The 16,108-nt window shown below is 40.1% G+C and overlaps 1 protein-coding gene across 2 annotated transcripts in view; it reads left to right on the top strand.

Moving 5' to 3' along the window:
• Positions 1-8,318, top strand: part of trrap (transformation/transcription domain-associated protein) — a 114,762-nt gene extending 106,444 nt beyond the window's left edge. The window contains exons 71-72 of one of the 2 annotated variants that reach the window (XM_034707109.1): positions 2,919-3,113; positions 7,224-8,318. In XM_034707109.1, the coding sequence (XP_034563000.1) occupies positions 2,919-3,113; positions 7,224-7,508 (480 nt within the window). In that variant the 3' untranslated portion in view covers positions 7,509-8,318. The remainder of the gene's footprint in view (positions 1-2,918; positions 3,114-7,223) is intronic. The other variant, XM_034707107.1, reaches the window with a different exon arrangement.
• The last annotated feature ends 7,790 nt before the right edge of the window (positions 8,319-16,108 follow it).

Below are 16,108 nucleotides of genomic sequence, written 5' to 3'. Positions count from 1 at the left end.
ACGGCTTTTCTCAAAGTCATTATTAAAGATGATTGTGTCAGTCGGACACCCCTCCCCTCTGATCCTAATCGGCCTTTGCTGACAGGCGTTCCTCCGGGCAGCTAAGCACTGGTATTAAGCCCCCTCTCTGCCTGTTCCACTCCGCAGATCCCATTAGACACAGGAGGATTACGGTATGGAGAGTGTTCACACACACACACACACACACACACACACACACACACACACACACACACACACACACACACACACACACACACACACACACACACACACACACGCAAATGCACGTATATCAACAGAGAGAGAAAGAGAGAGGGTGCAAGGACAGGACATCACATCTGTAACATTATGCATTATGAACCCCACCCTCCCTGGATGAGACCTTAGGGTATAAATAAAGCTCTCTGCTCCGTCATCCGTTAAGTATATTCTGATATTACAGTATTGGCCTGAATACAGGACCACCCTGATTATAAGACAAATATGGTATTTAAATACATAACAATAACTTGCAGGATAAATGAGGGGTCTGGTGATGGACATATCTTTGTTCCATTTTTCAGTAACTCGTCCTCACACACACATTTAAAGACGGTCTTTATGGGCTCGCCATCTTCAGACATTACACTCTGACACCATTTCCCTTAGCTGCTCGACAGTTGTTTATCGACTCTGCTGCTCTGATAACCATCCTCTTACATCAGCATTATAACTCTGCCTCAGTTGTTCGTTAACTTGTCCTACTTTTGTGCTACTTCCGGTCACTGTGTGTCTCCATCTTTTTACTGTAGGTAAGAGTGATGGCTGACCTCAGTCATGAGGGACACACTCGCTTTACAGATAAGTGGTGGTCCACTGTTGTAAGGAATATTGTTATTTAATTACCAAACCCTGAACAAAGGATGATCCAACTTAATTAAGTCTTGTTTCTAAAAAAAAAAAAAAAAAAAAAAAAAGAAAAGAGAAAAAGGAGAAAAAGAAAAAAAAAAAAAAAAAAAAAAAAAGTCTTGTTTCTAGGAAAAAATCTTATATAACCTATATAACCTATATTCTAGTTAGTACGGTAACTCAATTCAACCTTCCCAGTATACCAAACAATACAGGGACATTTGTGTATTTTTACATCACATATTTTTCAATACTTTTATTCAGAAAAATGAATCTAATTCTGTGATTCTGTAAAATTATTTCATTCCTTCACTGTCATGTGAATATCGGCTAGATCGGACTCAAAAAGCTAGATCGAATATCAGTGACAAGTGGCTGATATATAGTGCCGATCCATATGGCAGATCTATTCATCTCAGTTCTATGCTTTTCTGTGTTTACAACATCCATGTGTGTTTACCAAAAATGTGCTGCTGATTTATAATGTCACAATATCAGACGCGAGAAGGGAAACAGTAAGGGCAAAGCTGAGCAGGGTAAGAATGTATTCAATGATTGGGTAGCCTTCCTGCCTGCCACAGGTACACTGTACTTCTGTGGGAAACACTCTATGGAAACACTACGTAGACATATTTTTTATTTTCTCATTTGAAGCATTTTTTTTATACAGAATATTTAATTCCTCTTATCCACTGCTGAGGTTTACAGTTGAATTGTAATATCTGTTGGTTATGAAGTTTAACTCACCAAACTGCTGGTACACATTTATAATCTCTTGAATAATGATACTGTCAGTTTAAAAATGTTTATTTCATTTTGGTTTACAAAGTCAGAAAAGCCTGAAGTTACCAAAACATGATTCTATCCTCACATTAAGGAATAAAGATTGTTAAATCAATACCAGGATCGGATCGGCTAGTATCGGTATCGGCAGATACCAAAGCCCAGGTATCAATATCTGGACCTAAAAAGTAGGATCAGTGCATCCCGAGTATTTTAGTCTGGGATATTTAGCTTAAAGTTTTGTGAATTCCATTACATTAAATCGCAGTTTGGGACAAATCCAGGACATAAGAGATGATAGCCTCCAGTAAGCCACATTGTGTCCAACATAGCGAGTGTGTATTCTTGTAAATTTCCTGATATGGTGTTAAATATCTTTTTGTGGCACTCTCTTGAACTCCTCTCTATCATAGCTCTGAAAATAACCAGTATCCATCACTTTTTTGGTCACAGTTTAGAATTGAAAGTCTCTACATGTGGCTCTAACATTGCATCATCTCCTTCACACCAGACCCCCAGATGAAGCCATCGCTGCCCATTACTGTGCTGATTTAGCATTCTGAGCTTTTCCTCCACTGCACCAACTGTCTGCGGGCTTATCTGCTCCTCCTGGGGGTTTGCTGGTGTTTCAGCTCGCTGCCTCGAGGCCCTCCACTGGGGCCTGGAGGAGCAAATGACAGAAGGAGAGAGAGAGGGAGGTGGGGAGGGAGTTAAAGGAGACAGAGAGAGAGGAAGGAAGAGAGGCAGACAGAGGAGGAGAGGGAATGAAATGCTCTGCTATAAAGCTGTCAGAGCCACTCACCTTTTCATATAAGGGAGCTTATCTTCCTGGAATGGCTGCTCGTGTAGCGGCCCTCTCGCACATAAACGCAGGCTTATGGATGAAAACTTGGCTGTATATATTTAAGTCAGCGAGCAGGGAGAGGGGAGTGGGAGTGAATTGAGGATTATAGATGTTCTGCTGCTGATAGTTTGAAGTGTTACAGTGTCTGGGGCACGCAGATCAATAACTGCAGCCATTTTGTTGCTGTGTGCTTGTTTTGTTGCTCCCAGAGCGTTTCAGAAGAAGACTCTTCTTGCAGGGATTATGTGGTCTGAGGACTGCTGATTAAAGGATATCATACATAACTTTCCTTAATGTGATTTCAGTTATGAGCAGGTGTTTTGAAGATGCCTGGTTTAAGACGGCCTTCTTAAGATTTATACTCTAACATTTACCTTTGTACTCTGTTCTCTGTTTTTAGGACACAGGGAAGCTGAATGTCTCCTACTTCCGCTTCGACATCAACGACGCCACAGGCGACCTTGACGCCAATCGTCCCGTTCCTTTCCGCCTGACGCCGAACATCTCTGAGTTCCTGACAACCATCGGTGTGTCTGGTCCGCTCACAGCCTCAATGATTGCTGTGGCGCGATGCTTCGCACAGCCCAACTTCAAGGTAAACTCAACTTTGACTTTGATAAACCTGGTGAGGTACTAGTTTGCGTGAAAAGACTCTTTACAATTCTACAATTTCATTTTTTTCCAAAGCGACGTACAACACAAGCAAGAATTTAGACTGGAGGGAAAAACCTTAGTAAGTGCGACAAAGTGCTTCAAGTTCATTGGCAACAGGTCCTGCCATCTAGTGCCAGGTTTTTTTTTTTTAAGATAATGTAGTCACAGCTAATCACAACAAATAATTCAAGTCAACAATATCGTTCAACATTCAACAGCATTCAATATTCAGTGCTAAATATTCAATAAGAGCTGGTTTTAGACCTTCTGATTCATTCTACCCCTGAGGACAAAGAGGAGAAGGGTCAGGTTCCTAAGTGAGTCTTCAGAAATCTCTTCAATTTAAGACAAAAAGTCACCAGCAAAGGTGGGCAGCACAACTTCAGGCAAGATGGTAGCAGGCAGTGAGTCAACTTCCTGTGAGCTGAGTTCACGTAGGAAGACGGTAAAAATATTTTCCCTCTGAGAGACCTTGCAAACAGACTGGGTCTTGTGTAATGGTGAGACCTCTGATTCCAGATCTAACAATAAGAGAAGAAGATAATAGTGACAAAGCTTTGTTTTGCCCCTCAGCTGTACACAACGTTTGAGCATCCGTCAGCTGTTTGCTTCTGTTTTATGGCCTAGAACTGTATTTTTAGGGATCACTCTTATCACTCTTGCAGCCCCCCATGGTTTCCTGATTGTAACTGCCTGCAAAAAAACCCTCTGATAGATCCCCTAAAAAACATTAAGCGTAGCATTAAACACTAAAAAGTTAGTTAACAGCTAACTTTTACACAGTGGAGCATCCTGCAGGCTTCGGCCTCAGGAGTTGGTGGAGACCAAGTGGCAACCTCCGGTCTAAAAATATGAGTCCAAATGCGGAAGTGCTATCTAGGATCTGCTTGAGGCCGGCTCCGGAAGTACAGGAAACCACACACACACCAATTCAAAAAAGACGATCTTTGCAGCAGAAATAAACATGTTTACAGCCTGGTACAAAAGACAAGTGTAGTCTGGATAGCTCATTGCTCGATTGGCACACACTGTAGGGGGGGGTGATTTTTTTTTTTAACGTGGCAATTTCGAAGATATTGAGATTACGAGTCTTCTATGAGAGGCACAGCTGACTTTATTGACAGGCAGGAACACTGCCTGGAAGATGACGCATCCAGAAATTAATTAAAGGGGAGTGAATTTTTTTAAAACGTGGCAGTTTCGAAGATGTTTAGATTACTGTAGCTGTTGGCTAGGAGGATCAAAGCCTGCCTCTTTACGTCACAATCACTCTACAGCAGCAATATGGCTGCCGCTGGCGATTGGCCTCAAAACAGCGCTTCAGAAACAGATGGGTGACGTCACGGATACTACGTCCATATTTTATACAGTCTATGGTGGAGACCAAAATAAAGCTAAAATTATTATGTACTTTGAATGACGCCCTAAAGTAGAACAAAAATGATTCACTGTATATTTAAGTAACTCATCTTTTGCATCTCTGTCCCATTCTGTTTGATGTGTTAGTTTTGTCATGCATGGCCCTTAAAGTACATGGCTTGAAAGGGTTTAAAGAGAATAAAACGTTGGGTTCAAGGCAGCTGTCAGCACAAAGTGGATGTATATACAACTAAACAGATTTGTTTTCAAATTTAAGCCACTGCTACATTCTACACCGGTTGTTTACCACTTAAAGTTACATGAACCCGCAGAGGAAGTCCACTAAGGCGCGCAACCAAACACAAACAAAGCAGCGAGAGCAGCAGCAGCAGCAGCAGCAGCCTGAGGGCTGTGTAGTGTATCTACAGCAGGGCAGTAATGACAGGCGTGTGCTGTCTATGTATAGCTGTGACTCATATTTAAAGAGACTGGTGTGGAGGCAATAGGAGCACTCCGGATACAAATAAACAAAACACTCGACCATGTGAACTAGAGAAGGCAGAGTGCCAGAGGCCAGGGCTTCGTGTGGTCACAGAAAGATGATGGTTTTCCAGGGAAAACAAAAACAATAATAAAAACACTTTAGGCAAGAAGGGGGAACAGTGTGTATCTGGTGAGGTGATGATTGCTGGTGCTGTGGTCCCGTCATGGTTCACATGGTTATGTATTTCAGTTCTGTGTCACCATAATGAGCTGCTAACAACACAGAGATTTCCCTGAGGATGACTGACTCAGCCTTAATTGGCTCTGTTTTACGTGTATGTTGGTAATTGGCGATGACTTTATATAAACAGATGTTTTATCATGTTTTGATGCTTTCATGTCCATGATGGACACTTAAAGCACAAAGTGTTGGAAAAAATCACCACAAGGTTGGCATAGAAACACACAATCACTGCCTTTAAACAGATAGAGTGGTTAACAAATGAACAAAGGAATCTGGTTTCTTTTTTTAAACTATGTTTTAGCTGGAATGAGAAAGTTGTTCACAAACTTGAAGTTTTTGCAGAACTTTTTACACCAAAACTCACAATGAAAAAAGTCTAGGGAGTCTTTTTTTCTAATTATTCAAATGTGACCAACAAAAAGTCCACTTGCATTTTCCTCCACTTCCAAACACAACTCTTTGCCCTCCTCAGTGAATTGTATTTGCCTTGTCCGCATTACGTAACCTCAGTCTGAGTATTAGGTTACCAGAAGGGAGATGTGGTCCTTGTATCTATTCAAAAGTTGTGACTACAAAGACCTTCTTTGTCTGCAGAGGAAGACTGTTAGATTTGGAAAAAGCACTTCATTGTTTCGAAGGTGTAGATTTTGCTTTCCTGCTCAGTTTGTAAGCAGTTTACTTGTTGTCCAAACTCATCAGTTCAATTAATTTTAAAAAAGCTGTTAAGTCAGGGCGCAGTTGTCCTGGTGGTTTTAGCGCCCATCCTATATAAAGAGGCTATAGTCTACGTCGCAGTAGTCACAGGTTTGGTTCCAAGCCCTACTTCTCCTCTCTTCAGCTGCGATATACAGTAAAGGCAAAAAATGTCCTAATCTTTAACTTAAGTTATTCAGATCACCTTAACCTCATTCTAACAAAAAAGTAATGAATAGTTTGACGAGATGGCCCACAAAAAGACCTTCTTAAGATTCTGTTAAAGCTCCTGTAGGGAGTTTTATACTATTCATGAAACGGACTGAAATTAATATTGATGTCTCTCTTTGATCTACCAAAGCAAACAAAATCATCAGCAACATGATGGATTCTCTCTATAGAGTTTATTTATGTGCCTATCACCTCTGTCGCAGGGTAGTTGTCAGAGTGAGTTGCAGCATGCTACTCTAAAAGCCTTTATTTGCTTATTTACAGCACATATTCAACACATCTGACTTAAAGTTAAGCTGTTTTTAGGGGACAAGATTTTTCTCACCTGTACAGGGCAAAAAAACAAGTTACCTCTTTATCCACACTGCAAAAAAGGGTAGCTTAAATATAGGGTAAAAAAACTTAATTTAAGGTGAAGATTTCTGTCCATGCAGCAAGTTAATTTTACTTGACAAGAAAACTTAAAATGACATTGTTAAATCTAGAAATTAGCAGGCTCTGAAAAGTATTAAAAAGGGTTGAAATAAGTAGAATATGCTGATTTTTAGCTGAAACTACTTGAAAACAAACTTCCAAGCTGAATTGTGTCTTGAATAGATGTCTAATGTTTCATTCTTAAATCAAGCAACTTGAAGTTGTTACTCAATCCTGAAACAAGTTTTATTTTGATGAGACTTTAGGTGAGACAACCAATGTAGCTTATTTTAACAGTCATTCACTCACTTTAAGATTCCCAGACTAATTGAGATAAAAAAAAGACTTGTTCATAATCAATTTAAGATTCAACCATACAAACAAAGATTAAAAACAAGTAAATAACTCTAAACACAAGGTCCTTCATCTAACATGTCTCAATCTAAGAATTAAAATCTTAGCAAGTGCCGAATTATTTGCAGTGCAGACTGAATGCTAAAATCAATGCAAATGTAGTAAAACGTCTTTCACAGGAGCTTTAAATTCAAAAACTCTAATGTTTAATTATACATGATTCTACCCAATTAATCCTACAGCATACAATGTTATTTCCTGTGTCTCTGATAGGTGGATGGCATCCTGAAGGCAGTCCTCCGTGACGAGATCATCGCCTGGCACAAGAAGACCCAAGAGGACACGTCGATGCCTCTGTCCCCAGCTGGGCAACCAGAGAACATGGACTCTCAGCAGCTGGTCTCATTGGTGCAGAAGGCTGTCACAGCCATCATGACCCGCCTTCATAACCTGGCTCAGTTTGAGGGAGGAGAGAGTAAAGTGAACACGCTGGTGGCTGCAGCAAACAGCCTGGACAACCTGTGCCGCATGGACCCTGCGTGGCACCCCTGGCTCTGAGGGGAGAAGATGACTCAACAGAGGAGAAGGACTTTCAAGGACAGAAGCGATGTTTTTGCTTTTGATTATGATTTTGATTTTTAATCAGAGTACACTGAATTAGTATGCTAAGTGGAATAAAGCTGAAACAAAGGCCCTGACTCTCACAATGGTAGTTTATCAGTGATGTTCTTTATACTTAATATTTGGACTGATGGAATCTTTTCATAAAACACCACCTCTCTTTGAACTTGTATTTATTTTTGTATCTAAACAGGGACATATCACCCTTCAACACAACGAGGGGACAGTTAAAAGTATGTGTAGCTGTATTTTTATGTAAGAGAGGGAAACATTTTCTGTTGATTAAGTTGTATTTGTGTTGTATTTCATCAAAAGCTAACAGTTTTTCAGCTCTGTTTTCTCTCTATGATAGCCATTTATCTTCTCAAATTTGTACCTAAACGTTATTATGTAGATTGTGTTCTCTACCAGATGAGTGAGAAATCCTGTGACCCTGTTAATAACAAATATTGCTCTTTATTATTTTTTTTTTACCTGCTACCTGAGCTGTAAAAACATGTCTGACTTTTTCAAAAGCCATTTGACTCTACATGATTTTGTATGTCCATCAGGCCTGTATTTATGGGACAAAGTCAAACTACTGGGCCAATAGATGCTGTAATAAGATAGAAACAACTGTCCATTCCCAAGCTGGCTGTATTGCATACTCCTCTTTTTGTAAAGGTACAGTGCTTTTCCAACTCTAGTATTATTCTAACTTTGTAAATAAGCATTTTGTTTTAATAAAATGCTCTTTTTATAATACAGAAGCTGTGCTTGCTCTTTTATGAGTCTCTCTTTACACTGTTTATAACGGCTCTTTCAACCAATGGATCGCATAAATGAGTTTCAGCTCTGCTCACAATTCATTTAATTCTTGAGATCCTTTATTTTTCCAGTTGTAAAACAGCAAATATAACAAATAAACTCCATCTGCACCTCACATCTACTGCATCACTGTCACAGTCATAATCACCCTGATGCACGCACTCCTGGATATTATTACAGTAATAACTCACACTGGAATGACTCCACATGAACTGTTCTCCGATGTTGAAAAGCCTATCGCCATCATCCTCTCCACTCCCAGTTATGGAGAGGCGTTTCAGCGCAGCAGTGTTGCATCAAAGCCCTGATCTCTGTGTTTCTCGTGGAGGTACAATAACCTTGTGGACATTCCCTCCCTCTGGTTTGAAAGTCCTGCCGAGGTGTGTCGAGGCGTTTCTCTCCTCCCCTGGTGCTTGATTAATGTGTGCCGGTAGATCTGTGAGTGGGGCGGCCTCGCTTGACTTACACACACTGTCAGGCCGCTTGCCTGCACTCATAAACAAAGGTTATATCTCTGTTTGCCTCTGTACGATCAACACACAGTTTGCCTCCCAACATGTTTACACACAGACTCTGACATCTCTCTTCCTCTCTGATCCACTCAGGAAAATCACAGTTATTTTATATGGTTCTCAGAAGCTGGTAGTTTCCAGCTTTAAACATGCAGGTTCAGGACTTTTTTTACTACTTTAATGTGTTTCTGTTCCTTTTGAGATTTTTGAGACCTTAAGTTATTAAGGGAGAGGGTGAGTCATGTCCTTTTACGTGTGAACCGTCGTACTGTTGTTGATGTCAGGACATCTTTAGATGTGTAAAACTCACTTCATGCTAACAAACCATATTCTGAGGGGAGAGAGCAGCCATCCACTGGCACACATCCACACACTTGATTAAAACTCCCAAAACTTAATTACACTGAAATAATGCAACGCTTCAAAAACCAGTCTTCATTAGGCAAACAGCCAATACGACTAATGATAATTTACAGTAAATGGGACAAAAATGCTAACGTCCTATTTATATCATGGTAAAGTGTTCATAGTCCATATCCTCCATGAAAAGAACTGGTTTAAACTTTGCTTTGATAATTATTTTTAAAAAGTCTCTGTGGTAAGTTATTTTGTGATTAAAAAGAAGAAACTGTGAGATCTAAAATGGTTATGTGAAAAACAAAGTTATGAAGTTAGAAGTTCATGGTTAGCAGAGTCAAAATAATGATATAGAGAATCAAAGTTAAATAAAAGATACATTTAGGAGTAAACTAAAAGCAAACAAAATAAGGGCCTGTGTCCATTTACCATTGCCATTTTAAGGTTGCAGCGCCGATTTCTATACAAAATCAATGCAGTGCAGTTTTTCTCAGTGCTTGGTGTCTTAACCACAGTGTTAACGGCACTCCTGGAGGAAAAAAAATTCAACTTTGAAAAGCACTGGTGAGCTTGTCAATGGTCCTTGTCCATCACCAACCAATCAAGGTTAAGAAAGAGCAGAACTTCTGTTATCAATGTCAACAAAAATGGTGGACGTCTGTATGTAGGAGAAATAACTACACTCATTTCTATGATGGCCTAAATTCCAGGTCCAGAGCTTCTGCTATTGCTTGGACACTATTTCTATAATCTGTTTTACGTTTTCTTTGTAAAACTTCACCAAAAAAAATTAAGCTACTGAGCATTTAAAAACAGACTTAATGGTCACTATAGGCATTTTTTGACCGCAGGAACTAGGGACTTTACCCCTGAACTACATGCGTTTCGACCGGAGGAACCAGGGTCTAAATTTAGTTCAGGTTAGATAATCTCCCCCCTGAAAAGCCCCTGCTTGGGGTGTAGTACTTTTCAAAGGTCCTGGGACTTTCAGCTGAAAGGAACAGTGTTTGTGGAGTTTACACAGTTGTTGAAACACAGAGAGAGTTCCTGGGAATGCATACTAGTTTAGTTTTTTATTAAGATTTCAAAATATCATTGAATATTATTTTTTTCTCCATACGTCACTGGCCTGATTTGCGCAATCTACCCAGGACTTCAGCCCGCGGTCGAAACGCAGACAACAATGGGGGCACAGGAACCTTTTAGTTCCAGGTAAAGTAGTTCTGGGGGCTAAAAGATCCTGGAACTCTTGGTCGAAATGCACCTTATTAAGTCAAGCAGAAGTGCAGTGGGACAACTCCAGTAACCTAGCAACAGTAAGCGCTAGTGAGCTCTGACATTGATTTCAGGGGTGCTGCTGGTGCAAATAATGCTGTTAGTGGACACAGGCCTTAAGTGATTAACAGGTCAAAACTGAGGTTAAGATAATATGAGATAGAATGTTGAAATAAGACTTTAATGTTATTACACTGAACTCATACCAACATGTCTAAAGTGGGTGTTCAAAGTGACCTCAGTATTAGGTGGTAAACCATGTAATATGTCAAATCCTCTGGTGAACATGAACGTCTAGAGCAAACTTCATGTGTTTGTGGTTGGACGAGGTGGATCTCTGCAGTGCCTCAGTGTTTTCAATCAGAAAGCGCGAATGCCCAACAACAAACACTCGCATCAAGGGGTAATTTACAAATTACCACAGGTCCTCGGGTGATATTAAAATATGAAAGGGTTTTATAGCTGATTTGTCACTGCATTAACAAGCAGATATCTGTTAAAAGAGATGAATTAAAGCTAAGTTTTCATCACTGATTGCTTATAGGAACCAGGACTGTTTTATGGCTGCTGCATTTTGCCTCTTTAACTCTCCACAAAGACTATTTTCCTGCATACAATCAAAGCTCAATGGAACACTTGTAGACGGTTAAACCAAGACTATAAACACAATTCAGAACACTTTTAATGCCCCAAAATACCTGATGCTGAGAGGAAGCCAGGGCTAATGTGACCAGGGGATCAATGGAGTTGTCATGTGAAGTGTTCGGCCAAATCAGAAGGAGGTATTTTGTTTCTCAGAGCTCAATGGAACAGGCAGTGTTTTGTCAATTTCAATTTTGAATTTCTGGAAGTCTATTTTGAGACAGACATCCATTCCTTGCCCCAGGTGTCTCTCCTATAGTTGAGAGAAATAAGCCATCATCAGAATTAATATTATAAAAGCATGCAGAAACACACTCACTACAGAGTGATGTGTTAGCTCATATTTGTCTTTGCACAATGTGACTTCAGAAATCCCAGGAGCAGAGGTGTCAGCTGCAGCCACCCCAAAACTTCTTTCCTTTTCTCCCTGTTATGAGTAAAGTTGAGGCGAAGTCTTCACCACCCCCGCCCCAACACCTCCCTTCCCGCTCCGGTGGTGTGAGAGGAGTGGAGGTGATTGATGTGCTCCACTGGGAGTGGAAGGTGTAGAGCCTGGATCATCATCAGCCCTGGCACAGAGCACAGATCTCAGGAGGACACACCAAAGCAGGAATAGATCCTGGCAGGGCCCGATGATGAAATCTTCCCCCTCCAATGATCCTCATCCCCCAAGGAGAAGGAAGAGGAGGGGAGGAGGAGGAGGAGGAAGGGCTTAGGGGAGGAGGACTTTTTCAGAAACTGTCTGTTTGGTTTATGTGGCAACTAAGCTGTCATATTTCTCAAGAGAGAGTAATGAAAACCAACAAGAGACACACACAGATCATTATATCTGTGCTGAATCCTAGAACCATGGATGAAGAAAAAATATTTTAGGAGCTGCATAATCCTCTTCTTTCCTCTTCTCCTAATTCATCATTCAAGACCAGGATGCCATCAACCCCCATTTTCTGTGTTTCACAGCCGGCATCCAATTATACATCACATTGTATCAGACATGTATCGCAGTAAGGGGGAGACGTCTCTTTGTATCTCTGTGTAAACAAACAGTATTAATCAAAAAACGATTGTGAGTCGATCTGTAGTCTTAGAAGCAACACATCTCAAATGGAGTAGCTGGTTTGTTTTGTTTCTCAGTGAAGGAGCTCCATTAGGACTTCTAATGACATTTTCACTCAGAGGAGTTGAGCTCATTAGTTTGTTGTCTAAAAAATCTGCCATTGTGATTTTAATTGCCCAAGCTGTACGCAGCAGTATGGGAGGCAATCAAAGTCACTCTTTTCTTGTTGTGAGTGATGTAGTTGCATGTCAGCGACTGACATGCTGGTTTAAATATGTACTGATACTTTTGTATTCAAAAAGAGATTTAAAGTGGAAAGGAATTTTCATTGGAACCTTTCTTTTCACTGGCAAAAGGCTACTTCCTGTTAAACTAAATCAAGTTAAGGTGTTAACTTAAATTCGGGAGCAGGACCACGCCTAAACCACACCCTCAATCACCTGACAAGCCTACTTAAACATAGCCAGCCTACTCCAACCGTTTGTCTGTGATTCTTCAACCCACCCTCCCTCACCTTTTTCTGCTTCAATTAACCTTTTTCCTTATCCACTTCTACTCAACTTGTGCTTGCTTCTTCCGTTTCCTTGTCTAATTCCAGGTACAGCCTGGGGTCAAGATCGGCTGGGCAGGATAACGCTGAGACGGAACCCCCATCCTGAGTCTCTTTCTGCTGGGCCACATGATGCACAACTAACTCAATAAATGTTCAAACTTATATACTTGTGTGGCGTGGTCCTTGCTAGTGAAACTGGACTTCATCTCATATATTCATAAATATTTCATCATGAGAACTTGTGATAACACATATGGTACTTCATATCTGCTTTCAACTATCAAACAACACGGGGATTCAGAAAGAAGCCAGCAGCTGGTTAGCTTAAGGCTAAGAGTCTAAAGGCTAAGGATACAGGAAACAGCTAGCCTAGCTCTGTATGTGTGAAACACATTTCGGATTTCTGAGGCATATTCAAATTTTTTTTTCTTCTTTTTTTTTTTTTTTTCTACTTAAATAGACATAGTTTGTTTAATTTTCTAACCTTTATTGGAGGCAGTGACCAGACTGCACAGGCCCGAGACAAACAAGGCTAGCTATTTTTCTTTTCCAGTCTTTCAGCCAATCTAAGTTAGTATGGACCATAGACTGTATAAAATATGGACATAGTATCCATGACGTCACCCATTTGTTTCTGAAGAGCTGTTTTGAAGCCAATCGTCGGTGGCAGCCATATTGCTGCTGCTAGAGCGACTGTGACATAAAGAGGCGGGGTTCGAGCCTCCTAGCCAACAGCTACAGTGTTCCCGCCTGTCAATCAAGTCAGCTGTGCATCTCATTGGAAGACTCGTAATCTCAATATCTTCGAAATTGCTGTGTTAGAAATTCAGCCCCCGTTCAGTGTGTGCTGATCGAGAAATGAGCTATCCAGACTACACTTGTCTTTTGTACCAGGCTGTAAACATGTTTATTTCTGCTGTAAAGATAGTCTTTTTAGAATCGGTGTGTATGTGGTTTCTGGTACTTCCGGAGCCAACCTGAAGCGGATCCTTGATGAACTGCAGTTTTTAGCACTTTCGCATTGGACTCATATTTATATTATATATATTGGACTGGAGGTTGCCACTTGGTGTAGACTAACTACCTAGCTGTAGCTTTAAATTATATCAGTGGTATCAGACTGCTAAATGTAACTCTAACTAAATGTTTTATCAAGACACAATAATGCCTTTACCTTCATCATTTTGAAGCACTGCAAGAGTTCACAGACTAGTGTATTTCTATACTTTTATAGTATAATGAGACTATTGTTATAGCTAGATTAACTGGCTTGGGGTAGACTACTTTGCTTACAAATTAACTATGGGCCAACTTATCTACCCGTAGGTAGACTTTTTTTGAATATATACCACATTAAACTCTGACACAACCCCTTTATTACAATAAGATAAGATAGCTACTAATGTGAAACACAACATAAGGGAAAAGAGAAAAAGACAAAAGCTTGGATGGAGATTGAGAATAAGGAAAAACCTTTTTGAGAACCAGCAGCTCGTCCCTCTTTATATCTCCACTGTGACTGATCTGATGAAGTCATCAAAAGGTTCAACTAAACTGGAGGGTAACTGATCACAGTAAAACCCTTCCTCAGCAGAGTTGTTTAAAACCAGTTGGCATCATCAGCCTTTACTGGAGTGTGGAGCAGTGGAGCGTAATTAATTATGGAGTGCTCCTGGCATTGTTGTGCTGAAGTGGTTATTTGTGTAAGTGTTTATGAAGGGCTGGTTAGGGTTATTTCACACTGCAAATTCTGAACGTGGGACACACTCATAAATAAATAGTTTTGTATTCAAGTCCTTTGCCTCAAAATGACCAAAAGTCTGTTTGTATTACCCACTCAAAGCACTAAACAAGCATTGACTAACATGCCAACACAGATGACTGTATTACTGAGGTTACAGTTTACGTTTACTTTAATTTTACTTTTCTGTAGATAAACACATTTAGATTGTAAGAAAGTGTGAAAGAACTTACTTGTCAAAAACATGGTTAATTTTATTTAATTAACATTTACATGCCAGTTTATGGCCTTTTCATTTTGTGTTGTGCATAAACCTCCTAGATGGCATTGTTCTGATCTAAGAGAACAACTTCATCCTCATTTTCAAGAACAACATTCTGCCATGCTACAAGATGACATCTGTGCACTGTGCTTGTGTACATCTGGGTAGTAGTGTGTTATAGCCAGCATTAACTGGAGCTACAGCCCCAGCTAGTGGCAGATGCTGTAGTACAGCTTAGACACCGTATTTGACCAGCATTTCAGGCCTACTATAACAGATTATCAATTATGTATATTACCAAACAGTAATTCTGGTGCTTTCTAACAAGACTGACGACATAAAATCATTTAATCCACAGAGCATTCCTCGTTCTAGTTTTGGAAGATATGTTGCAGTTCTTGATTTTCTCCAAGTCTCACCTGTTCCTTTAAATATACTTAATGTAACGTCAATGTTTCTTTTTCAGTCTTTACTTACTCTTCACTGAGACCAAGGCTTATTTCCTGCTTTAATCAACCGTTGTTCTAATCACACGAGTGGCCAGCTGAGTGGTGTTCACATGATTCCTGATGTCAAACAGTATTTAGCACATCACAGCCCACCAGAAATCAATTCTTGTGCGGTAGAGCTGGGTGTGAACCTCCCTGCCCTTGCTGCACACATTGATTCAGAGCTACAGATCTGGAAATGTGCTGCCTGTTGTCAATGGAAGAGAACAAGGAGGACCCCCAACCAGCAAGCCAGTTTCCAATAAAGGAGCTTGGTTTTGAATGAACAAGGCAGTCAGACAGAGAGCTTCCTAATGCTGTTTCATCCTGAAGTGATTCCTCAGTTCTATGAATTTCCATAGCCTCCCAATCCAGATCATAAAAAAGCCCTTTCATACACAACTCTATGCTCCATGAGTAGGCTACAGTAGAACTCTCAAGTTCAACCTGCTCTCTGAACCACTGCTTGATTACTTGATTTCAAGAGGAAATTTGACAGATTTTCAAACATTTGTAGTTGTTTCCATGTGTTCTCTATGTCCCTGTGTCTTCCATCCTTTGTTCTTATTGTTAACTTAACTTTCTTAGCCATGTTGACAGTCTTGCTGAACTACAGGCCTTCACATCTCTTGCAAACTACCTTTGAAACTATGCTACGAAAAGAATAAATAGGATCCTAATAAGAAAAGGATAACATGCATACCTCATCCATTCAACAGTTGATAAGGCTGCTGACACACAATGCCCTCCTGTTCATATTAATTTGACGTTTTTACTTATTTTAATTACACATATTTTATTTTATTTTATATATTTCATTTTATTTTATTTTATATTATTTTA

Source organism: Notolabrus celidotus, chromosome 18 (genome assembly GCF_009762535.1).
Source record: "Notolabrus celidotus isolate fNotCel1 chromosome 18, fNotCel1.pri, whole genome shotgun sequence".
Classification (NCBI taxonomy): Eukaryota; Metazoa; Chordata; class Actinopteri; order Labriformes; family Labridae; genus Notolabrus; species Notolabrus celidotus.
Note: the sequence above shows the minus strand (reverse complement) of the source record. Positions and strands in the feature narration are given on the sequence as shown.